Source organism: Oxyura jamaicensis, chromosome 4 (assembly GCF_011077185.1).
Source record: "Oxyura jamaicensis isolate SHBP4307 breed ruddy duck chromosome 4, BPBGC_Ojam_1.0, whole genome shotgun sequence".
Classification (NCBI taxonomy): domain Eukaryota; kingdom Metazoa; phylum Chordata; class Aves; order Anseriformes; family Anatidae; genus Oxyura; species Oxyura jamaicensis.
The window spans coordinates 27685248-27710366 of record NC_048896.1 but is presented as its reverse complement, the minus strand read 5'-3'; the positions used below and the strand labels follow the sequence as shown (position 1 = coordinate 27710366).

General features: G+C 40.2%; 1 protein-coding gene across 12 annotated transcripts in view; it reads right to left on the bottom strand.

Annotated features, from left to right (window-relative positions):
* The window catches only part of LOC118167031 (melanopsin-like), a 46519-nt gene that overhangs the window by 7947 nt on the left and 13453 nt on the right, over window positions 1–25119 (bottom strand). For 8 of the 12 annotated variants that reach the window (XR_004750888.1, XM_035326230.1, XM_035326238.1 and 5 more), the window contains 9 exons: window positions 23250–23409; window positions 14919–14993; window positions 14131–14273; window positions 12150–12283; window positions 10946–11149; window positions 10337–10508; window positions 8411–8566; window positions 7173–7280; window positions 1841–2015 (listed from right to left, as the gene is read on the bottom strand). Coding sequence is in view for 11 of the 12 variants with exons in the window: in XM_035326230.1 (XP_035182121.1) it covers window positions 1841–2015; window positions 7173–7280; window positions 8411–8566; window positions 10337–10508; window positions 10946–11149; window positions 12150–12283; window positions 14131–14264 (1083 nt within the window). In the remaining variant the exon portion in view is untranslated. Of the gene's footprint in view, window positions 1–1840; window positions 2016–7172; window positions 7281–8410; window positions 8567–10336; window positions 10509–10945; window positions 11150–12149; window positions 12284–14130; window positions 14274–14918; window positions 14994–23249; window positions 23410–24066; window positions 24197–25119 lie in introns of those variants that run through there. The other 4 variants (XM_035326240.1, XM_035326237.1, XM_035326241.1 and 1 more) reach the window with 4 other exon arrangements.

Genomic DNA, 25119 nt, shown 5'->3' with positions numbered 1-25119 from the left:
TCTAAGCAGACAAGTGGTCCTCATGATCTCAGGGTGGTTCACGTGGGTGGACTGTTCTCTCAGGCTGTTAAAAAATCCCATACCAAATAGCCTCTTTCTAGACTATTGGCACATTGATAAAGTAACCTGTCCTTTGTAATAAGGTAGATTCTTTTCATTAGGGCTCAGGCAGTGAGCCTTCCCCCTCAGGGGAATTAAAGTGTTTTTTGTTTGTTTTTAATTTATTTTTATTTTTATTCTGCTCTTTGATTTCGTCACCATAAGGCCTGAATTTCTTCTCAGCACCCTGGGCGTTCTGCTTACATTGCCTGGTACTGCTTGGTTTCCCAGTGAATGGTGTGCTTTTTGCTCAGGTGTGTTAGCTTTACTGTCTGTCTCCCATGAAAGAGTTCAAAAATCTCCCTGATGCTGTTATCTGAAAGGCACAACTTTCAGTCTCAAGGAAAAATTCAGTGCTACTTTTACATTTTTTTTACAAAATCTATTAACCCCTAAAAAAAAAAAAAAAGTCGTATAGCTACTAATGAACCAGAGGGAATGCTGGATATGGATAATTGTCGAAGTCCAATACTTATTTATCTCCTGAACAGTAAAACAGTAACAGTATTGATCTGCTCTGAATGGTATCTCGTTCAAGATGGGTGTACTGTTCATGCTGTTTTTCCTTGTGGTCCTAGGTTTATTTCCAATTCAAGGACCTCTGTCCTCCCCGGATCACTCATGATTTCACTGAAGCACAGCTGCATGATCTGACTCTCAGTGACAGCCCCCTGGAAGCAGCAGCTTGCAGGGTGCAGCACGCGAAGAATCACTTCCTCGTCACTCAGAGCACTGCCACCGGGCTGAAGAGGAGAGACAACAGCTCGCCGCTCAACCCGTCACGGCGATTTATACCTCTGTGGAAGGTTACGGATTGCAGCCGCCACTCAGGGCGCTTTCTGTGCCAGGGCTGCCACCCAGCAGTGCGGGTCCCTGTGTTCCCAGCGCCTCCGTGTGCAAGGCCAGATGCTTGTGACGCAGAGGGGCATGCAAGGTCATGCCAAGAAGGGCTGTGAGGAGCCCCGAGAGACCTTTTTGTTCTAAGCTCCTCCAACCCTCCTGCTATGAGACCTGCTTCCCATTTAATTCTTGGTTGGAAAAGAGAGACAGGGCTCATGCTGCCATTTTTTCCCCAAATGTAACCTAAATGACATGTTGTACATTCTGAACTCCTAAGACATGAGTTTTTCCTTCATAAAAGGAAAAAAAGGAAAAAAGGAAAAAAAGACCCCACACCATTGGCAACTATACTCCAGCCAGACCACCATCCTTACTGAAACTTAGAGTACAATCCTTACAGAACACCACACCTCACATCAGGTGTAGGAGCCTTTCACTTCTCCTCGTTAAAAAAACAGATAAATAAATGAACAACTTTTCTTGAATTTACTTTAAAGTAGACGGCATAGGTTAGAATAGTTTATATGGGAGATGGTCCTGTCCTCCATCTCCCTCAACTACTGAATGATGAGAAAAATGGTTGGTAACATGGGGGGGAGGGGGGGGTGCCTGACAATGACACTTTAAATTCATATTAAAGACTTAGCCCAAACAACCATGCTCCCTGTAAGCATCTGAATCAACCAGATATGCTAGTCCCAATATTTTTTCTGATCAAAAATCATCATGGTTGAATTCACACAAATGCTTTGGAGAAATGACCTCTCATGAACCAAAATCTTTAGCTGAGAAAAAACTCTTTTCCATTCTTTAATTTTGCATATGTATTTATAGTAACTTATGCTTGGAGTTGTGGAAACATTATACGCACTTTCCTTGGTGGAAACAAGAAAAGACTTACAGCTTCTCCAGTGGAAACTGATGAAACACAAGTGCTCTTGGTCTTGCCAACAAGAGACTGATGGCTGGAGAGAGAGGTTCGGAATGATGATTCATTTATGGAGCCCCTCAGGAGGTCATTCTTCGATATTCGTATCAGGAACCGCAAGCAGGGAACAGCATTGTGGATGGTTTTTCTGAAGCAAAATGGGAGAAGAAAAAGACAAAGTACTTAATGACACACTGATGATGCAGCTTTGAAAATGGTGTGGTGACAGCACTGTCTCTTTCCATAATCTCAGCATGGTTTTTGTTTTTGATTGACTTAAAGACCACATGGAAACAGCATGGTATAGCTAGTGGAAAGTACTCAACTGAAAGGCCAAAAGGAAAATAACAGGTGGCTTCAGAGCCTTGGCTCAAAACACCCGTGGAAGAGCTGCATGGATGAGTAGCAAGAACTGAAAATAGCTTGAAAAACATGATTGCTTCCAGTTATAAGGTTAACCCAGAAGACTTTCAGGTTAGCTACTATGAAAGTCTTCTCTGTGCTAAGACACAGGAGGAATGGGCCAGAAAAATCAGATATTACTATTTATTTGTGTCATAGTAACTCCCTCAACTCCTGTCAAGAATTAACATCCTCTTCTGCTCTTCACTGGCAAAACAGAGAATGATCTAGGTCTGAAAGAACTTAAAACCTGCCTTAGTCATAAAGAAAAACATCAGTAATGGTTATATGGTTCTTTTCCTGCCTGCATGGAGCAGAGAGCCCAAGGAGCCTTCCCTGGGCAATGCCAGCTAGCCTTGCTCCTCATTGCTGCCAAGGACTGGCAGGGTGATGCTAACAGGAGCACTGCATTTCAGAGAATCATTAAGGTTGTAGAAGATCTCTAAGATCATCTGGTCCAACCATCACCCTACCACCAATATCACCCACTAAACCATATCCCTAAGCACCATGTCCAACCTTTCCTTAAACACCTCCTGGGACAGGGACTCCATTAATTCCCTGGGCAACCTGTCCCAATGCCTGACTGCTCTTTCTGAGAAGAAAAGTCTCCTCGTTTCCAACCTAAACCTCCAATGTGCAATGTGAGGCCATTCCCCCTAGTCCTATCACTAGTTATTGTGAGAAGAGGCTGACCCCCAGTTTCCCACAGCTTTCTTTCAGGTAGAGAGCAATGAGGTCTCCCCTGAACCTCCTCTTCTCCATATTGAACAACCCCAGTTCTCTCAGCCACTCCTCACAGGACTTGTGTTCCAGGCCCTTCACCAGCTTCATAGCCCTTCTCTGGACACACTCCAGGGCCTCGATGTCCTTCTTGTAGTGAGGGGCCCAAAGCTGAACACAGTGCTCGAGGTGCAGCCTCACCAGAGCAGAGCACAGGGGGACGATCACCTCCCAGACCCTGCTGGCTGCACTATTCCTGATACAAGCCAGGATGCCGTTGGCCTTCTTGGCCACCTGGGCACGCTGCCAGCTCATGTTCAGGCAAGCATTGACTAACTCCCCTAGATACTTTTCCTCTGCACAGCTTTCCAGCCCCTCTGCCCCAGGCCTGTAGTGCTGCATGGGGTTGTTGTGGCCAAAGCACAGGCCCTGGCACTTATCCATTTTGAGTGGGATTTTGTGAAGAGACTTCCTCACACCGGAGGTTCAAGGAATCAATGTCTGATGGTGAATTTTCAGGGGCAGCATATATGTTTGATGTCTCGAGGGACCAGAGTTGTGATTTGACTGGTATTTGAGAGGACTGTTGAGGATTATTTTGTAGGCTGAGACTGAAGTATCGATTTTGAAAGGGGTTTTAATACTACATATGTAAAACACAGAATAAGTATAAACCTGAGGTGCTTATTTAATGACATTTTCAAATTACTCTGAAATAAAAGAATCATCTGAAGTCAAATATGCTGTAATTGCAAACAGCTTTTAGAGAAAATACTACAAATCAAAATTATTCATGATTATTCAGTTATTTTTGATGTAGCAATTTTGAACAATTTTTTGGGGTTAAAACTGGGCCTTGGTTGCAAGCAATTTGGACAGTGATGCAGAATTTCCCTGTTTACTATGAGTGAATGATTACAAAACCTAAAACTTCCAAAATCTAAGGAAGTTCCTGCAATAACTAACACAGTCAAGCAATGTTCTCTAGAGTTCGAATACAGGTTGTTAAAGGAATGAAACTTTCTTCTCACAGAACAGCGTTTAATGAAATTAAGGTTTGCATGCTTTTACTTACTTTAACATATTTGTCAGTTCCAGTGATGTTCCAGATGTTTTTTTGTTTGTTTGTTTGCTTATTTGTTTTTACTGGTAGGATTTGGTGGGTGGAGGCTTATATAACACAACCTCTAAGAACCTCTCAGTTCTCAAAAGCCAAGTACTAGCACAGAGATCCATGTTGCATTTTCAGTTACATTCATTGTAACATACTTTTTTTTTGTTGTTGTTTTTTAAATTATTGTAAAGAAATCCCACAAAAGGGTTCATTTTATTTGTCAAGATATTAAGATGCAGCACCAGCAATTCTCTGTGCAAAATAGCAGCCTGCTTTGGTAGCATCACACCATCAGTTTTATCTGTACCTGAATTCTTTAGATCCTGATTTCTATGTGCTGTTTTCAAGTAAGATTTCAAAAAGAAATCAGATTTAACACAGTTCAGTAGTTCCAATGCAAAACTACAATTTACTACTACCCTTGCCAAACCCCTGACTCTTGGGCCTGAACAGACTAGTCCATTAAGGATATTATTGGATAAATTACTTTAAAGGCATAATGTGAAAGATTAGAAGATTCAGAAACTATCCAGAAATGTTAATCTTTACATACATACTCATTATTCACTGTTAAAGCAAAATTGGTCCTGCCAACATATTTTCACCAGCTGACTTGTTGGCACACTGTAGCTGCTTTTTCAGTTTTAAAGCTGCATGCTTGTTTCATCACAACTTTTCCTGACTGGATGACTCCCAAGTCTATAAAATATCTTCACAACAACTGCATAAACACTTCTGTTGTTGATATGTCTTGAAATACAAATTAAGAAGCAGGGAAAAAAAAATGAGAGTCTCTGAAATCCTATTCTGGCATGAGCCCTTTTTCTTAATACAGCCTTACATGGAAAAGCCAATGCTGGTAGGAAAAAGAGTAATTGAAGCAGTACACTATATGGTACCTGCTTTGAAAATACACACTTGTAAAAACAATATAAGGAATTACTGAACACAACAGCTGTGGTTCAGAAAAATAATACCAGGTTCAAAGTGTGTCAGACATCCACACGTACCTTCTCATTAAACTCCTGCAAGCCATGGGAGAGCAGTCATTCTCTATTCTAAACTAAAATACTCTAACCTTCAAAAAGGTAAAATGGAATCAGGTCTTTTGGAGGATGCAAAAGTCTTAGTTATGGTAGCAGTTACTGTCATAGAAGATACGTGTTGTCACCATTTCTGGGTATATTTCCTGTAGTCTTCTAAAAGGGCTAGAGGAAATGTTTGTTTACAACCACGCCTTCATTCATCAGATATTCAAAACAATTAGCTATGTTCCAGCTCCAAAATCAGTTTCGGCAGTACAACAGCAAATTTTGCACTTCACGGGCTAGACAGACCTTGTGCAGACGACCAACCCTGCCATCTAGTGGCAATTCTACATTTATCTCCAAGGCATTCCTGTCTTTCCTCCAAAGATTTATCACATCCCTAAACCCTTTGCTGGATTTTTGGAAAGTATTCTAGAAGCTTTAATAGGTGTGACTGACTTTGCCACTTCTTGAACATGTTTCTCAGCTGAAGCTGGGAGAGAACTTCTAAATAAAAACGTTGCTTTCAAACATGGTCAGTCTCTGGGATGCACTGAGTAAGTTTGTCCTTGTTTGAAACGATTCAGCAGAGCGCTATGCCATCTCATTCTCTTGCAAAAGAATTTTATAAATCCTTTTAGGACCACACAGCTGAAGAGACTATAATTTTGATGTGTCCATGCTACACGCCTCCAGGTCCTAGATAGCCCAAAGAGCAGTATTTCAGTCTTTTATACAGTGAGGACACAAATGGGTGACCTTTCAGCAACGCAAGGTGGTTACTTCTCACACTTTTCCTAAACACTGGAGAAGGCTGGTCTCTTAGAGACCCACTGGGATGTCTGAGAGCTGTAAAGAAGTTATTAATGGAAATTATAATGAACCTTCTTCTGAGAAGGGAAAGGTGTCTGATTCGTTGGAGGTGTCTTTTATGGGGTATTAACTTATTCTATTCACTTATTCTTATAGGTTTCCCATCAATTCGGCAACATACAGATATTTTTTGTACAACTCACTGTTACCTCATCTCAGTGGGAACAAACTGCAGTCAAAGGACCGGGACAAAAAGCATAATTCATACCTTTAGGCTCAGAAATTGATTCATTGTCTGTGAGAGAGTTAAGAAAGAAGTAAAAAGGAAAGAACAGTTAGCTAACCATGCAGCTGGTTGAGATTGGACAGTGTTTGGGTATTTGTAAGTGAAGTTGTGCTGGGCTAGCACAGTTTTCTGTGTTAAAACATATAGTAATTGATATGCTAATATTTTTGGTAAAGGCAAAGAATGGAAAGGCTCTCCAAAAGTTTAACTGACACAACAAAATAAATATGAAAATTGAGCTTTTGGAACTTTTTTGAACTTCTTTCCACAAAGGAGAGTATTTCAGAAACATTTGCTTTACTTTTTTTTTTGAAGACAAATACTTACTGACCAAAGTTAGAAAGCCTGCCAATCAAAAGGCAGCATATTCAGGATATTTGAAAACCTCTCTCATTTCCAGGGATCTCCACCTGCATTATCAGCTTCTTAGAGCACTCACTTGGCACAGAATATCTATGAAGATACTATAGGCTTCTTACAGAGTTTTTCCCAAAATCAATTAGTACTGAACCTTCAGAGAACCAAGTTTTGAACATTTGCATCAACTTGATGACATGATTCATAGACCACACTGGTTGTGACCCATTATCTGTAGAGTGTTCTTTAGCTGATATGGCAAGAGATGACCCTGAGCACCACCATGTCCTCCCATTAGCTGCCGTGACATGCAGCCCCATCAGAGCAGAGATGTGAGGGGAAAGAAAAGGGAAGGGAGGGACTGATACCCTCTGCGGGCCACTCTTGAGGCCACATCCGGAGCTCCACATGCAGTTTAGTCCCCCCTGTACCAGATGGACATGGGGCAGTGTCTGACCATCAGCATCCATGGGTTGGAGCATGCACTGCACAGGGCAAAGCTGAAGGAATGGGGGTTGTTTGTTCATTTTAGAAAGCACCTTTGCATGTAGAGTTGTACACATACCTATACGCTTACTGTACCTGTATCTCGGGTGAATTATTGCATATATGATGGGGTTGTAGATTGCAGAAGCTTTGGCAATAACAGCTGGCACAGATTTGGAATACGGAGTTAGTGTGTTGCCTCGGCTAAAACAAAGGAAAAATCATTACAGGGAGCTATGCCATGGATTAATACTAACTTACTGAAACATATCGCTCTCTTTGAGTGCTTTTACTTTGTGGTCTTGGGGTAAGAAATACGGCTGAAAAGTTAATTTTTCAAACTCATTCTTTGCTCAGACGAAAGGCTTGCTTTTGACAGCGTATACTTGGTTTCATTTATTTGGAAGAGGTGAAAGACATGCAAGTAATCAGTTATCTATTCAGGGATAACCATGTGACTGACTGTGGAAGCTTAAAGTCTAAAATGGGACTATTCATCCCACTACTCTGAGTTTTCTCTTCCTTCTGTAGCGTTTACAGCCGGGTCACTGACACACATTACTCTGCAGTATGAAAGCTTTTGCTAGAAGATTTTAATTTTTGTTCTGGCTTATTTTTTATGACCAAACTCTTTTCCCAGATAGCTGCAATCTACTTATTTATTGTTTAAAAATATACATTTTTGGATACCCTACAAACATCAACAGTGATTTTTTGTCACATGCGATCAACACAAGTGCAAGATAATTACAACTAATGTCAGTGGAATAGAGCATGCACTGACAACACAATATATGGTCCCCTTGGAGGGGAGAATGATTGGACGAAGACAGGAGCTCACAGGTGAAGGTTTGGGCGTATAGCCTCTTTTCTGCCCTTTGCCAGAGGAGGCAACAGAAGAATTTTATTGAAAGAAGAGGTATTAGGTGGGAAAAGAGGTAACTCCTCCATGAAACCAGAATTTATGCAAGAAAAGTATAATAGGGGAGAGGAAATAATGTGTACCAAAAATAACAGATAGAGCATCATAATTAAAAACGTGCACAAAAACTAGAAAAATAACCCCTTTGCTGAATTTATGCACAAGGATATAGTTGTGGTACAATGACAGTGGTGGCACTAAGGGACATAGTTTAGTAACGGAACTTAGTAGGTCAAGTTGATGGGTGGTCTTGATGATCTTTAAGATCTTTTCCAACCTAGATTATTCTATGTTTCTGTAAAGGGCACAGCATCACCTCTAATTAATAACTATCTAAAGCCCTTCCAAAAAGCAAATGCCAATCATATAAACATTTTGGTATAAGTGCTTTTTGAATTATGTTTCCACTTACCCTGCCCAGGCAATCAAAGTGACGCAAGCATATGGAGACCAGGACAAGACATACACAATGATGACCACAAAAGCAATTTTGGCCAATTTCCATTCATTCTTCATTGACTGAGAGAGGTAGGATTTCCGGCTGCAGGATCCTAGCTTTTGAACATCTCTGTAAGGAAAACAAAAACATCAGCACCATCCTGTGAAGAATCTAGGTAGAATGTCCCTAATGCATTCTCTAATTCTCTAATGTATTTTGTACGTGTGCAAAAATGAAACAGATTTCATCTTTCCTGCTCTCACTCTTCTTTTGTCCTCTGATAGTTAAAAATCTAGAACATAATTAATGTAGTACGGTCCCAGGCATTTTGTCTGGGCTCACTCTGTCTGTGGGACTGAGCTAGAGAAACCACTGGGACTACAGAATGGGGCTGACATGTCCTTACCCTGACACACAGATATCCCCTGCCCCTTGTTGCTCTCAGAGGTGAAGCAAGGAAAAGCACAGTTGGATGCAAAAATGAAATCTAACGACTTTTCATTTTCAAGGGAGAAAGTCAAGTTTACTGAGTAACATATGCTGGAATAGCCTCACTACTCTGAGGAATACAGCCCAAAACAGTTAGGGGGACATTTTTACTTCCCTGCAGGTTTACTCACTAACATTTGTGTCAAAATATTTTTGCCAAGTATTTTTGCCAAAGAGCGCCTCACGTCGATCCCTCTTCACACATCAGAAAAACACCCTACACTTTTTAAATTATTATTATTAATAATAATAATTTTATATCATTATAGAAATAACTTTTACATATCAGTGTTGTTAAAGGAAGACCTATTTCAAGTTGAAGACAATAATTACCAGCCAGCAGGGTAACAAACTGCCTCCTGATATACTGTGACCATACCTATAAAATGAGTTTACTGTATTGTGAGTGAAAGGCATAGAAAAATCTCATGGACACTGTGCTTCGTGGACACTGTTAAGGATGCAGTCTTTCCTCCTTCATTTGGTATCAGATATGTAAATATAGAGCACACAAACAACAAACAACAACAACAAAACACAAGGTCAGAAATAGAGTTAAGTAGAACTTCAATTTAGGTATATAGCTACATGTTTGTAATAGCCTTTGCCAAGTAAAAACAGCCAAATAACTTCAATAAGTGCTTGTAAATAGGCATAGGAATAAGCCACTGGAGGTGATGACACTGCAAGCAGCCGGAAGGGCTCACAACTTCAGACAGTGTTGAATCAGACAACAGACAAGTAATATTCTCATTAGAGGAAACAAGCTGACAAAATGAAATTCCTTTACAGATCTAGCACCCTCCTGAATTTTTACTTCAACCCTATAACTATAAACCAAGGCTTTTGGAGGAAAAAAAAAAAAGAAAAAAAAAAGAGTCTTAACAAACGTAGCCAAATTTTGTGTGTGTGGCTGTTTATCTGCTTTAGTGAACAACAGGGTTTTCTGGGATGCCTGTCTTAAAGCTGTCAAAAATCTGAGGACTGTTACACTTATAGAGCAGCTCACAGGTAGGTGATGCTCCCATTGCTACATACTATTTAGGACGACTTCTGGGGCTGACAACCATACTGGAGTACACAGGAACCATGTTCCTTTTATTGCAAATCTGAAATACAAAACATCAAAACTATCAAAAACTATCAAATTATCTGAAGTACTATTAACTACCACACTCTGGGCTAAGATTAGAGCTCCCTGAGACTACTTTGTCCTCTACTCCAAAATGCATATCCTTTCCATTTTCTACATTGGCAAAAATATTTCTTCAGCTACAGCTGTTAACTATTTGCCACTTTATCTCCAATTTCAATTCAGAGTAATTTTAGATTCAGATTTAACTGCATCCTAATTTGAGGAAATCTAATACAAAAAAAAAAAAAAAAGGAGTTTTACATATTTCAGCTTACCTGCCGGTACTTCTTATGGCCAGGAACATAAATAAGTAGCAATGGAATATTATTATCAGGGGAATAAAAAATACGCAGCAGCATAAAATCATGGTGTAACTTCTGTTTGCAGGGGAGTAAGTTACATAGTCCCATGTACAGGAAATCATCAAGCCCTCAGGCACATAGGAACCTATGAAACACATGGAATATGTTATTTGAACATATGCCCAAAGTTTGTTTAGTCACCAATCCAACAACTGAGTGATTAAAATAAATGCCATGCTGTACAGATGTCAAGAGCTATGTTGGCTATATTATAATGCATGATCTGAGAAGGCAAGTGCACACATGGAGAAATGGTCCTGACTGCCAGATTCTCAGGTATCCCTAATGCATGGTCTGCAGCTTGGTCTTCTTGAAGACAGCCCAGGGCAAAACAAAAACAAACAAAAAAAACAGGGCACTGCACTGCAATAAATGTAGATAATATGGTATGACAGCAAACCACAAGGCAGTATCTATGCATCCATTCACGAACTTTTCCGAAATCTTATTTTTTCATATCCTGAGCAAGGTAAAACAGACCATGCAGGGAACACTAGAAGAGAGAGCAAGCAGATGACATACTCCACCCAAAGAGTGGGGCCACGCTCCACCCCAGCGAGTACAGCCACACGGCAGCAATGATCTGCACGGTGCGTTTCTTTGAGGTCCACTGAATGGATCGCAGGGGCTTGGTGATCACCAGGTAGCGGTCAACAGATATAGCTAACAGGGTCATCATCGAGGTTATTCCAAAGAGCGCTCCACAGAAAGCATACAAGTCACAACCTGAAGCAGAAAATGGCAATGACAGTTTTCTTCCTTTTCTTAAACAGATATTTGTTTTTCTCTCACAGTGTCTGACATGACAAATTTCTTTACCTTTTTTTTTTTTGGGGGGGGGGGGGGGGGGGGGGGGATTTAACTTGACTCAGAGATTCTCTCCCATTAAAAGAATTTTCTTAGCCTCACAATAGCATAATTATTAAGTGTTCATTAGGAAAAACACAAATGTTAATAAAATACAAATGTATGTGTTAACAAGTCCTACTCTCCTCCATGGGCTGTAGCTGGGAACCTTTTGTCAATGGAAAACTGCCTCAAAGAAAATCCAATCTAATTAATGTTACTTTTTCCTGGACTGCTGCCCAATATATTGATCTTAACAGGCTGCAGCAGATATATCTGCTAATGACAAATGGATGTCTCAGAAAATGACTTTGGTTTATATGGCTTCAAAATGTAGGAGCAGTTTAAATTTGATGGCTAAAAGACTGGCTGTAAAACATAGCTCCGGCTCCTATTAAATGCAGCACTTAATAAAATATTTATACTTTTTATGTATGTATATATATATATATATATATTTAACTGAAACAGATTTCCTCCCCTTTGCACTGAGGCATTGGACTAGCAGATGAAAAGCTGAGGAGTTACAGTGTTCCAAACCTGATTCAAAAACCTGTGTTAAATGATCCCTCCTGTATTCTTAAACTAATACAGGAAAAATATTTATGACTTACTAAGGTTTTTCTACCCATCTTTAGCCATGGCATCTGCCCTCACAACCAAAAGAATCACTTGATTTACATGTTGTTGTTGACTTTCTAAAATACAGATGACACAAAATATGCGCTATCATGTGGAACAATCATGTCAAGAACCTGGGTTGTCACTCCAGAGTCTTGTTCAGTTCTTTCCATTGCACAAGCCTAGACTGTTAGGGCTAAAACAGGTTACAGGCAGTGTAACTGGAGCTGCTGAGGGTTGAATTCGTGTTGAAAAGTACCTATATCTCCAAGGATCCACCCTCTGTGCAAGCTGTTGACAAAGCACATTGGTGCCTGAGAAGCCGACATCAGGAAGTCGCTCACAGCCAAATTCATTATAAAGTAGTTTTGGGGCGTCCTCAGCTTCTTGTTGCTTAAAAACAGAAGAGAAACACATGACTTTAAATAGACTAAATGAATAATCAGTAAGTTCATAGCTTTGCTTACTAGCATGAACAAACACTCTCCAGGTGGAATGGGTGGTTGTTTGCCACCATCAATTGCCAACCACCTGTCATTTACTACAACTACAGATGCAGTCATTTCAGAATGGTGACTGACAAATGCAGGAGACACAATATGGATCCTTTCCTCAACTAGCAGAGGAGAATTCCAGATATTTTGAAAAATGTGGCTTTGTACAGGGAAGAGCAGTCTGCCTCTTTCCTAGGGTCCCTGCAAGAGCACCAACACCAAGCGTGTGCTGCACAGTGCAAACCCAGGCTCTGACACAGGTTAAAGAGCAGAAGAACCTGCTTTTGGTTATCTGGAGTTACAACCTTTTAGGAATCTGTCAGCTGCTATTTGAGATTACCCTTGGCTCTAGCTAAGAGGAGTAAAGATACTGGTATTGGAATAAAGAACCTCTCTCTTACTTTGGGTGATGTGGTTGAATATTCCCTTATTGTTCTGACCAAATATTAGCCCCACAAGGTACATTAATTCATGAGTTCACCTCACCTTTACCTTACAGCTGGCAATTCTGATACATGTACTGAGAAGGTGTAATGCTGAACTGCTAGGCCCTCAAAGTGAAACTGCTTTGCTTGCATGGAGAAATAAAAGTCTTGATACCTAGGAGTTTGAACTCAGGACTTTTCACAGTGCCAGGTACAAAAAGAGGCATCTTTGCACATTCTGTTGAATGTAGGAAGCAAAGAGCATTTCATAAATAACTTTATTCTTGGAAACTGCACGCAGCAATTCTCAATAGCTTGAAATGCATCTTCTTTTCTCTGAATGCCTTCTTCAGCCTATTAATTGAGGCCTCTCAGATGTGCTTCTGAATACCAATATTTGCAACTAGCAGGAATTCCTTTCTTCTTGTTAATAAATGAATACTGAGAAATTAAGATAGTTGCAGAAGTGTTGAGATGACTAATAAAGTCACGGCTTTCATAACTGTCAGCAACAACTGGGTGAGAGGGGTGCAGAATTCATGTCTTTGCAGGTGTTCATTTGCCTATGGAGATTTTTCTACTTGGACAGGTTAATGCTCTCATTTTGCCAGCTAAAACAAATTTCAAGAAAAAATGAGAGCTTGTGCTGCAAAAATCATGAAGTATTCTACAGCTGCAAGAAATTCAGTTTTCTTCCTCATATAAAACCCAGTTATTCAAATAAACTATACTTACTTTTTCAGCTTAAACATTTAAGAACAGTAAACTAAAGCTTGATTCATAACCCCACTGTGTGCTTCTGTCATTGTATACCCACTCTGCATCTAAATGCATAATGACAGCAAACAGTGAGCAAGAAGGATTTGGAAATCTAGTAACACTGTGTGGGGTTGAAGGCAGCTATTTATTTTTTTCATGAGCTTTTTGCATACTCTAGCTGCTAGACAGTCTAGGCTGACTGGAAGAGCATCATCTTTTGTCAAATAACCTGCAAACTCTGCAGGGGGAGTGAAGCAGTCTGCAACGTAGGGACTGCTGTTTCTATTATTATAAGTATCAAACTTTTATTTATTTTTTTCATTAGAAGTATTACTAAAACAAGGTTCTGTATATTTATTTCCTTATTTTCTTAGATTCCTTAAAACATGAGTAATTTACGTGGGAGTATATCCGTGATGTGAATGGATGCATGCGGGGTGTATGTCATTGATGCCATCAGCCTTTGCTTGGAGATTTAATCCAAGAGGAAATCAGTGCAGAACATCTGCCCACAGGCACAAACAAACTACAAGGCAAGCCAGATTAACCATGAAGGAAATACCTGTAAAATGCATAGAGAACTAGGAGGTTTCCTATGATGCCAATGGAGCCGATAACAAGAACGCATGTTCCTACAGTGTAAAGAACGTGGTCAGGGATCTCCACCTTGGTCACAGTGTGTGGCTGGGTGGCCATGCTCAAATCCTGGACGGGAGACAGAAGAAAAGGAGAACTGAGCACAATCAAAATGTGTATTCCAGGGGACACTTGCTCAGCACATTGAACTGGCGAAGGGTGGCAGAGCACTCGCTTCCAAATCAGACACATCTGTGATGTTATCACATCCCCTGAAAAAACAAGTATCCTTCAAGTAGCCTTCATTGCTTTGTTTACCACTACAGAACAAAATACGCACACACAAACCCACAACAGTGACAACAGGCAAAACAGACTGGAATAATCTTAAGGGAATCATTTTGGTGCTGATGTGAAAAAAGAAAAAACAGGCTAACTAAAAAGTGCTAAAGGTAACTGCTACACTTTGGGGTGCAGAGCTAGCTGACACAACACAAGGATCAGTTCAACAAGGAATAGCCCATCATACTTTCACATTTATTGGAAGACTGCTAAGGTGCCCTGAGAGGTCACAGGGTCTCCCTCCTTGGGAGTGATCCTGGGCAACCTGTTCTAGGTGGTCCTGTTTGAACAGGTGGGTTGGACCAGATGACCTCCAGAGGTCACTTCCAACCTCAACCACACAGTGGTTTTCTGAAATGCCTCCCTCAGCCTTCACGATTACAAACATTCAAATCCCCCAAATATCCCCAAGCTGCCTATGCACTGACTTACCGTAACGTAAAAACTGGGAAACCGTCATGGGAAAGGCAGGACAGCAGAGGAAAAACACAGCAGCAATAGCAATGCCTGTGTAAGTGCAAATACATCAAATAGCCTTGACACCTCTTTCACTGCTCTTTATCACCAGCACATGAAGAAAAACAACTGTCTGTGTATTTTTTGAAACAAATTCAGACTTACCACTGGCTGAACGCAGTGGCAGGACAGCCTACAGCTAATCCACTCAGCTCTCATTAGTATTATCAATGAGTAGAGTCCGAATCGGCAGCCTGGTGGCAATTTTTATTTACCAAGTCAGGTAAACAAACTTCAAGATGAACAGGTTCAAGATGACAAGCATCGCCCAGCTGGAGATATTGAAGGGACCGTTTGGAAATGGTGAGAATTCTCTGTGGTTTCTACCTTCTAGTCTGCATGATCTCCTACACTGCTTTTTCTCCTTTCTGCCTTTCATTATTCTTCACTTGCCTATGAAGCGCAAGCACATCAGCTCCTTCCTTGCACGGCAGCAGTTTTCTAGCCACGGATGTTACCACGCTAACTGTGTACGATGCTTTCAGCAATAGGGAGTGAGATGCATAGCATGTCCTGTGCATCCATAAAACAATGGGTCTGGAGCAGAAACGGTGAGAACAAAGTCCCTGGTGCTGAAGCAGTGTCTTAAATGGTACAAAAACTACTGCTTCAAAGCAGAAAGATGACTTCAGGCTTTCTCAGTGGTCTGGCAGACTCTACCCATACAAAAAGGGCATCCTCCAAAGTGGCACTGCACCAGCAATATCATCCTTATTGTAGCAGAAAGCAATTAAAGGAAGCATCTGCTGTTGCTAATCACAATGAGGAGTGTCATTGACATTCCCAGTGGTTAAGCAGCAAGCAAAAACGTCACCCTGCATAGCATTTCTCTTAAAAATTCTACATCTTTTAAGGGTGGGGGTAGGGGGTGGGGGTGAGGCTAGTAGTGTAAGACTAGTCAGTACATGGGAAGCTGGCCCAGTGGGGAAACATATGGCTGTTTGATGGCAGCAAGCACAGGTAGATTCATGCTTTCAGAATAATGCTGTCTGGGCCACTTCAGGGGTGCGGCATGCAAAGATCCATGATAAACTCCTCTCCTCTTCCCTCAGATCTAATCTTCTTAATAGAATGTGTGCACTATATCAGAACCCTGCTTTGTTTATAGTTATGGCAGTGCAGGCTAAAGAGGCTAAAAGTGGGTGAGAAAACAAGAGACTTTTTCTCCTCCCTTTCCTTCTTATCTGTTGAGCTTGCTTAGGATTTACCTTGATGCAGAGGGGTAAGATTCAGGACAAGTAAATACTTGGCTGTCATACATACTGTGCTTTACTTCTTCATATGGAAGCTCAGGGTTCCGGAAGCTCTTTTGAGAAACCAGCTGCAATATAGTTCACACCCAAAGGCGGCTCTCCTTATCTCTCTGCTGAGGAGAAGCCAATTTGGATGCTTTGGCCCCATTTATTCAGCTACTAGTGGTGAGCTGTGTCAAAAGCTGAAAAATGGCACAATTTGTGAACTCGGATGACAGTTTGCTGGCAGTACTGAACAAAACATAAACTAGTGACGCTTACAGACTGTAATCTGAAAGGAAGTAAATACTGGGGATTTCACAAAGCCTGTGATCTCAGCAAGCCTCTAAAGTGAGGGCTGTTAGATGAACACAAGCTTTGGAGAAGGTATCTTGCCTTCAGAGAAGGCCGTAAACCATCACAGCTGTTTTTGCTGTTATGTTAACAGCAGCGAGAACGACATTAAGATCTGAATGAGAAGATGACTACTTATTCACTCTCTCAGTGCTTCCTTGATAACAACAGTACGTGGCTGGAATCCAGCTGTACAAAACATGACAAGCTGATAAAGACAAAACCATTTATAACACTGTAATATGGATCTAAGAAGATAAATGTGCTGATGCATATGTGTATACATATATATTTTTCCAACAGAAAGCCTTAACCTGTTATAAAAGTAGCTCCATTAAACTACTGGAAATTCCCTAAATAAAACAGGAAAAAATAATACAAATGGCTCCAAAGCTAATCAAAGAGAATTTATACCTCATTTTAATCACATATTTCACCAGTTTGGCAGAGTTCAACAAAAGAAAAAGATAAGCAAAAAGATTTAAATACTCTTAAGGCTGAGAATTTAAACTCTACTCTCTTGAACAAATGCTGCTTTTCTAATACAGACCCTTCCTCAGCACGTAACAACTCGATGGGAGAAAAACAAGGCTGTAGGATATTCATGCAAGTATTTTCACTTTTCCTACAACCATATCTCTGAGAGGCTGTTCTTTATGGTAATTTCAATTAACAAGCTAAATACTTGCTAATGTAAATATTTACTATGTTTGGATGAGGACTAGAAACAAAAAAAAAATTGAAGCCCTGGTCATGCACTGTAATGAGAAGCTGCCTTTGCTGGTATTCTCAAAAGCATATATTTTTCCAGTACTTATACTTTCTCCTGAGTAGTAAGAATAAAACTAATTAATGAAAGAATATTCCAAACTGCTGTGACTCTTCCCAACCCTCAGAAAACCAATGTAACCATTACAAAATTTTCCAGATGACTTAGTAACCAAAACAGCAGCTAAGCACAGCAGGTCACGTTCAGTACAGTCAATGTTGTGGTCTTATCAGGTTTGGTTTCTATTGTTCTCTTTTAGCACCAACATGATATATGGTCAGTGTCATCTGGTATGAATGAGCAAAAAAGAAAAAAATGGTTTATAGTAGTGGAAGGGTCTCACATTTTAGATTTGGCAAAGTATGTATTTTGTATCCATCTCTTGCCATTGCTCTCTAACTGCTGGAATACACTATGCGGTTTTACTTCAGGCTGTATTTTCATTTTATTAACAGTGGACTTAGACCCTCTGAGCATGCAGTTGGAAAACTTGCAAAAACAAAGTTTAAAGATGTGCTGCAAGATGCTTCCCCCAGCTTCAGCTTTTCACACTGCTGTGGTGTTGTGTGGCTGCTCTGGATTCAGCACAGCTAGCCCAATGAACTGTGCTTGTGGGTGCTCTGTATCATCATGGCCACATAAAAAAGGATGAAGAGCCTGTTCTGTATAAGCCAGTCAGGCTCCTTCTCCATAATGACATGATTTAAGATATAATAAAGGAAGACATTACATTTTGTTCAGCAAATATATTCACTCTTTAATGGGTGAAGCGAATTTTCAAGGGCTCACATGAGATGTTTTCACCTATCCATTTTTCCCCCAGGTTGGCTTTGCTTTCTGCCTTTGTGGTCTTAAGACTGAATAAGTCCCCTGCTGAAGACACATCCATTTCCTGAGTGTAGATTTTAAAGACACTGTCCAAAATGACCTGATTATTTCACACAAAAATAGAAATGTAAACAAGCAGTCCATGAAGAATGCCAGTATTTGCACCAGGGCCAGCTTCTGGCATACTTGCCTATCCTGTGCTCACTTTCTTTAGCTCCTTCTAAATTAATCTTACAATCACTTGCATTTTGACTGTACAAGATGTTGGACCTGACAACTTGCATAAATCACAATGTGGCCATACCCTTATATGCAATGTGACTACAACATCAAAAAACTGTCACCTATGTGGCTGTTTAGGGGGCTTTCTTGGCAGAGAAACTAACAGATCTGCAGGCAAGTGGAGGATAAACAATTAACAGCTGTCCCTCAACTAGCTGGCAAAGGAAGCAGGCACCAGACATAAAAATAAACTTAGTCTATTTCTCCCAAAATAAAGATGGAAAACTTAACAGATGAGGAAAGTTATTCTACGAGAGATTTTATAATTTGATTTTTAGTGATAAAACATAATTTCTATGTCTTATGTTAAAAACATAAAATAATTACAGCCATCTGTTTCTGCCTCCCAGCTGGGGAGATTAATAAAGATTGCAATGCAGAAGGCAATACATTTGGTTAAAATGGGAAGGAAAGGGCAGGTCTGATTCAATGGTTAGGGGTAGGAAATAATGGATCAAATTCAGAAACACTGATGTGATTGGCATTACATGGATAAGAGTACATAAAGCCTTAGTTATGCTGATTTTTGTCATGGATATAAGCTCATCTTGTAGAGATGATTTACAGTAAAATGAGCTTAAGTAAGGGATTGCTTACATAGAGGATTAATGTGCACTAACAAGAGAGTGAATTAACAACGTAGCAACTTCTATGCGCTCATCTGCTACAGAAATTCACAAAGCAGAACACAATTTTACCGTACAAAAACAAACAAACAAACAAACAAACAAACTCATGTCTATGCAGGCACAACTTGAAAATTTAAAGGAAAATAAAAAACAATATTTAGGATGGGAGCCATCCCCATGTCAGTCTGCACTTGGTTTTGAGGCAGTTTGTTGAATAAAAACAGCTACCAGGTAATACTTGCCAAGTCCCCTATAATTTCACTGAGTGTCCATGTAAGGGACTATTTCAGTATGAAGAACCACCTGGTTTGAAATGATTACAAAATTTGGGGCTTAATGAATATCTTGCATGTATGAACTCTTGAATCAGCAAATGGAAGATAGTTGCTATGTGGTAACTCTACTAGAGCCAGCGATGGACAGATTCTTGATGAATATTAAATAATCATGGGAAATATTAATACTCATAACATTAATAACACTATCATATAAATAGCTTTAATTAATAAAAAAATAATTTTTAAAATAACCCACAACTTTTCTTGTTCTGGTTAACAGTACTGCAACTACTACACCATAGAGCAAGTAGAGATTAATTTGACATGCAGAGTCAAATCAAACCACAAACATCCACAAGTGGAAGTTACTTTCCCTATCAGTCGCTGGGCAACACTTCTCTTCTACAATTTGTTCCAATCAGTTCACATGCCAACATCAGAAGCACTCAAACACATTTATAGCTCACATTTGATCAAGACTACAATTGGTTTAACAAACTGAACTGTGAATGAGATGCATCTCATCCAAAAGTGACAAACAAGGAAAGGAACTGCCAGTGCCTTGTACAACAGGACGGCAAGCAGAGGCAGTTGAGCACTAAAAATCAGACATCTGGTCCACACCTAGGCTAGTGTTCATCCCAACTCAGGTTGTAAGTTTGCATTGTTCTTTGCTTACAGAAATATACAGAAGTCGTAGCCCTACAGTGCAAAGTATGGTTGCAGGGAAAACTAAGGGAGGCAAAAAGGGGGACGGAAAACTAGGGAGGAGAACAAGAAGGAGTATTTTTCTTGGAGAGGGAAGCTGTAACTGGGTATGCAATTATCCATGCAGATTTGTTTGAGTGCCCAAAGAGGAATTGTTAAAGTCCTGTTTCAGCTCACTTGTGACTTCAGATAAAAAAAAAAGAAAAAAGAAAAAAAATCACATTTGAGAATCTGTGGGAAAACCCTGAGAATTTTTGCTGTATTAAAATATATATATAATTCCATTCCAACAAGTACTTCTGGGTTGTTACTGAACTAGACAGCCAGATGAGAAAAATAATTTCTTATCTGACTTCAAGGCTCATTTGTGGCAAATACTGTGAATACTGTGCTGTGTCACCAGAAAAACTCAGAGCACAAGTCCAGCCTGGAGCAAGACAAAAATGACCAAAGGCGTGTTTGTGAGCCTCAAATACTAGCTCACTGTAGAGACTTAAATAATGCCAACTGTCTCCCTGACATGAGTTCCTATTAATTGGACTATAAGTCTTTAAGATACCATGTTTAAAAAGATGTTTTCTTCAAGTCCTAGGTATCTGTACTTAAACTTCTCATACCTGCAATCGATCTAACAGCATACACTTGTGTGTGTGTGTGTGGTGGTGGTGGGGGGGAGGGTAGGAAATCTCAAAGAAAAAAAAAACAAAACAGGAAAATGCAACCCAAACATAAAGCCAAGAAAAAAGATGAATTATTTATAAGTTGTCAATTTGTCAATACCACGAGAAGCAGAGAATCATTAAGGTCAGAAAAGACCTCCAAAATCATCTGGTCCAACCATCACCCTACCATCAATGTCAACCACTAAACCATGTCCAACCTTTCCTTAAACACCCCCAGGGATGGGGACTCCATCAGTTCCCTGGGCAACCCCTTCCAATGCCTGACTACTCTTTCTGAGAAGAAAAGTCTCCTCATTTCCAACCTAAACGCCTCCTGGAGCAATGTGAGGCCATTCCCTCTAGTCCTATCACTAGTTATTGTGAGAAGAGGCCGACCCCCAGCTCCCCACGCCTTCCTTTCAGGCAGTTGTAGAGAGCAATGAGGTCTCCCCTGAGCCTCCTCCAGACCAAACAACCCCAGTTCTCTCAGCTTATCCTCACAGGACTTGTGTTCCAGGCCTTTCACCAGCTTTGTAGCCCTTCTCTGGACACACTCCAGGGCCTCGATGCCCTTCTTGTAGTGGTTGAGGTGCGGCCTCACCAGAGCAGAGCACAGGGGGACGATCACCTCCCAGACCCTGCTGGCTGCACTGTTCCTGATGGAAGCCAGGATACCATTGGCCTTCTTGGCCACCTGGGCACACTGCCAGCTCATGTTCAGGCAAGCATCGACCAACACCCCCAGGTCCTTTTCCTCTGTGCAGCTTTCCAGCCACTCTCTCCCAAGCCTGCAGCGCTGCATGGGGTTGTTGTGGCCAAAGTGCAGGCCCCGGCACTTAGTCATGTTGAACCTCATCCCATGGGCCTCTGCCCATCAATCCAACTTGTCCAGGTCCCTCTGCAGGGCTTTCCTACCCTCTGGCAGATCGACACTTCCCCTCAACTTGGTGTCATCTGCAAACTTACTGAGGGTGTACAATAACAAACAAACTTTACAAATAAAAATTACTTTATAAAGTAATGACATGATATAAAAATGTTTCATATGAGAATAACAGCAATCAGATGTAACCAAAAAAACCTCAACGTAAATAAATTTTTAATACCTTGTTTGTTACAAAGTTATCTGTTTTTTCCATAGGCATATTTTCATCTCTGTAGAGATGAGACAGAACCTTAAAATGTGAAGTCTACTCCGGAAAGCACACAGACAATGCTTTCTGTGTACATTCTGAGCCATGCTGCTAGAACTGCTGATAAAATAGGATTTGCTTCTCTAAGTAAATGATAAAAAAAAAAAAGTACAGCTGAATTGTTCTCCAGATTGAACCTTATCTGCACCACTTAGGCAGGGGTTATCAAATGTGATGGTGTACTCAAAATTCTACAAGTTTTTCAACTGAGCATGCCAACAAAAACCCAGCCTTGGGAAGAACACGATGTCACTCTTTTTTGTGTATTTGTCGAGAAGCATTGGCAAGTAACAAGCACATTTGTTCTCACTGCTTTAATCCAAGTTTCTATAGCCAACCCTCAAGGCAACAGGTTTTATTTCTCCACAACCTAGAAGTTTCAAAGATACCAAAGGCACATTTTCTGAGAATAATTCTGTTCCAGGACAACTGTGGGTTTATAACCAAGAAAGCTATCATTAACTAGGTCTTCAGAAAGTTTTCCCCTACAGAAATCTGCATTCTTTTTAAACACAACCAAATCTAACCTGAGAGTGCAAAACCTGAAAGAATCAAGCTCAACCATGACTTAAGCATTTCTGAAGATCAAGGAAGTAAAAGCCTATCACCAGAGGCTATTAACACTCAGTTGAGCTGGGTGAAGTCCATCTTCCCCTTCCCACCTCCCATAGACTTGCCCAGTGGCGCAGCCAGCTGCTTAATGTGAACCCTGGGACTCTCACCATATTGTCCTCTTGGATAGCTTCAAAATGTTCTTGATGCTATGCTCAAAAGCACCCCATATAACAAGAGCTATATGTGCCCAGGGAGGCAGCAGACTGAACAAATCTAATCAATGTTAGTACTGCATCAAAATTATCTGAACTATCACAGTTCAATGCGTTTTGTCCATGAGGCACACAAATGAATGACTGCTAGCATAGGGTAAGAGCAAGGCAGTAGGTGGAAAATTCAGGATTTTTTTTTTTTTTTGAGAGTTAAAGTGTGCTGAAGAAAAGCCTATGTTACTAAAATGTGGTATCAGTTATTCTTTAATATAAGGATGTTTGCAGCCTTCGGGGAGAAATCAATTATACGATACAGCAGTACCATATAAATGCTGGGGGATGCTCACATGCTACTCGTTTTAACATGAGCATGCAAAGAACTGTCTTTGTCAATCTACACAAGTTAGCACTGCATTTTGAAATTCTTATCTCTGCCAGTGGATATAACATCCTGCTCTGAGGTTTCAAGGAGCTTGAATGCATACTTTTGCATTTTATTAAAAAAAAAAAAAAGAAAAAAAAAAAAAAAAACAACTCTTCCTTACTGTTGAAATCCCACAGTGAATCCTTCACCAGCCACCTCTGGTTTTATGTATTTCCTCTAGATAACAGTAGTCTTTTCATTGCACTGATCAGCTTCTCGGGGAGGCCTGCTCAGCTGCTGCCAGGGCATCTGTGTGTGAGAGCTGCTCTGTGAAGTGGATCCTGCAATTTAAAGGAGATCACATGGAAACATGCTTATTTTTAAGTCTTCTGTAATAAACAAATCAAATAAATAAGTAAATCAAGAACTGATATCAGCTTTTCAAAGAGTGATTTCAAAATGGAAATGCCTCCTAATAAAAGTATTAAGACAAGAAATTGATGACTCAGTAATAGTCCATATAGTTCTTCCGATGCTACTTTTAAAAATACATATTACTGATATTTTACATCAATATGCCTGTTTGCTCTGCTGCTGCATAATCTGCTTTGTATTTTTTATTCCAGAACTCATGATAAAGTGTGCATGGTGAATGATGAAGGAAGCTTAATGATAGCAGTCAGAACATTTCCTCTTTTAGCTACGTTTCAGTTATTTTTTACTTGCACTTTTTACTAGCTGAGAGTAAAGAACTGCAGTTTTACCAAAGAATCTGCTCTCTACATTTCCCTGATTGTTCTGCTGCAGGAAATATTGTTAACTGAAGGCCTGAAACCAGAGGCATTCTTCACCAACTAGGGAAATTTCCAACAAATTTTTTTGGTCATGGCAAGTAGGGTGGCTGGACAGTTTAAAGCAAGCCCCCAGCTTTCTGATGCCATTTGCATCATTTCTTCATGAAAGTCTGGGTATATGAAAACTGCTAAAATGAGTCAGACCAGAGGTCTAACAGCTCCCATATCTTACAACTGACAGCATCTGGCAGCAGATGCTCAGGGAAAGAACATTGGAAATACAGCACGTGCACATTGATCTGATAAATTCAAGCATGCTTGTGATATTCTTATGAACTCTGCAACATTTGATTCCTGTTCAGATCAAAGGAATACCTAATCGTTATAGCTGAGGATTATTCCCATCCAATATCTGCTTGCTTCCTTTTGCTTGACAAGTTGCAGCTGGCAGAATTTTCAGTGAGATGGTTGAAGCACTGAAACAGAGAGGCTGCACAATCTTCATCCACAAGACAATTTCCAAATATTAAAGCTATCCCTGCTTGTAGCAGGAGGTGGGACTTGACTATGACACTTCCAACCTAAAATATTCCAGCATGCCATGGACATAACCTCACAAAACATACAATTAAAAAATATGGTATTAAGGTGTAAGTAAAATTGAATATAATTTCAATTACTTAAGGACAGGTATTCCATCTCAGCAAACTGAAAGCCTTTCTATTTACCTTCTTATACTTTCACAAGGAACTCAGGACAGACAACAACAACAACAAAAAATAAGCCTATAAAGTTGTTTCTTCCCCTAGGTGCTGTAGACTAGCTTTAATAGATATGAAATCTGTACAGGGACCATACTCCTGGATAGGAAGACTGCAGTGTTCTGCTTCGTTTGTAGCAGTTTCTCCTGCTGTGGCTTTAAGTCCTGCATGAAAAGACAGGTTTTTAGGCACTTCACACCTAATGATTGCACTGGTGGCTACTCTTCTCTTGTACTGTTGAAAATACATGGTGTTTATCTGCATTATTAGATACCTAAGTATCACTGAAAATCTGATTTTGTAATATTTTATAATTCATTTCCTCGTTTTCCTGTACAACCAGAACACTATTTAATACAATGGTCTAACAAGTGAGACTAAGGTAGTATTTAGAGTATCTAGTGGAAATTTTTTAGACTATGTCTACGACAGTAAACCACCACAGATAACGAAGATGACTGGGAAGAGAAGTAAATAAACAGTTGAGATATATTCA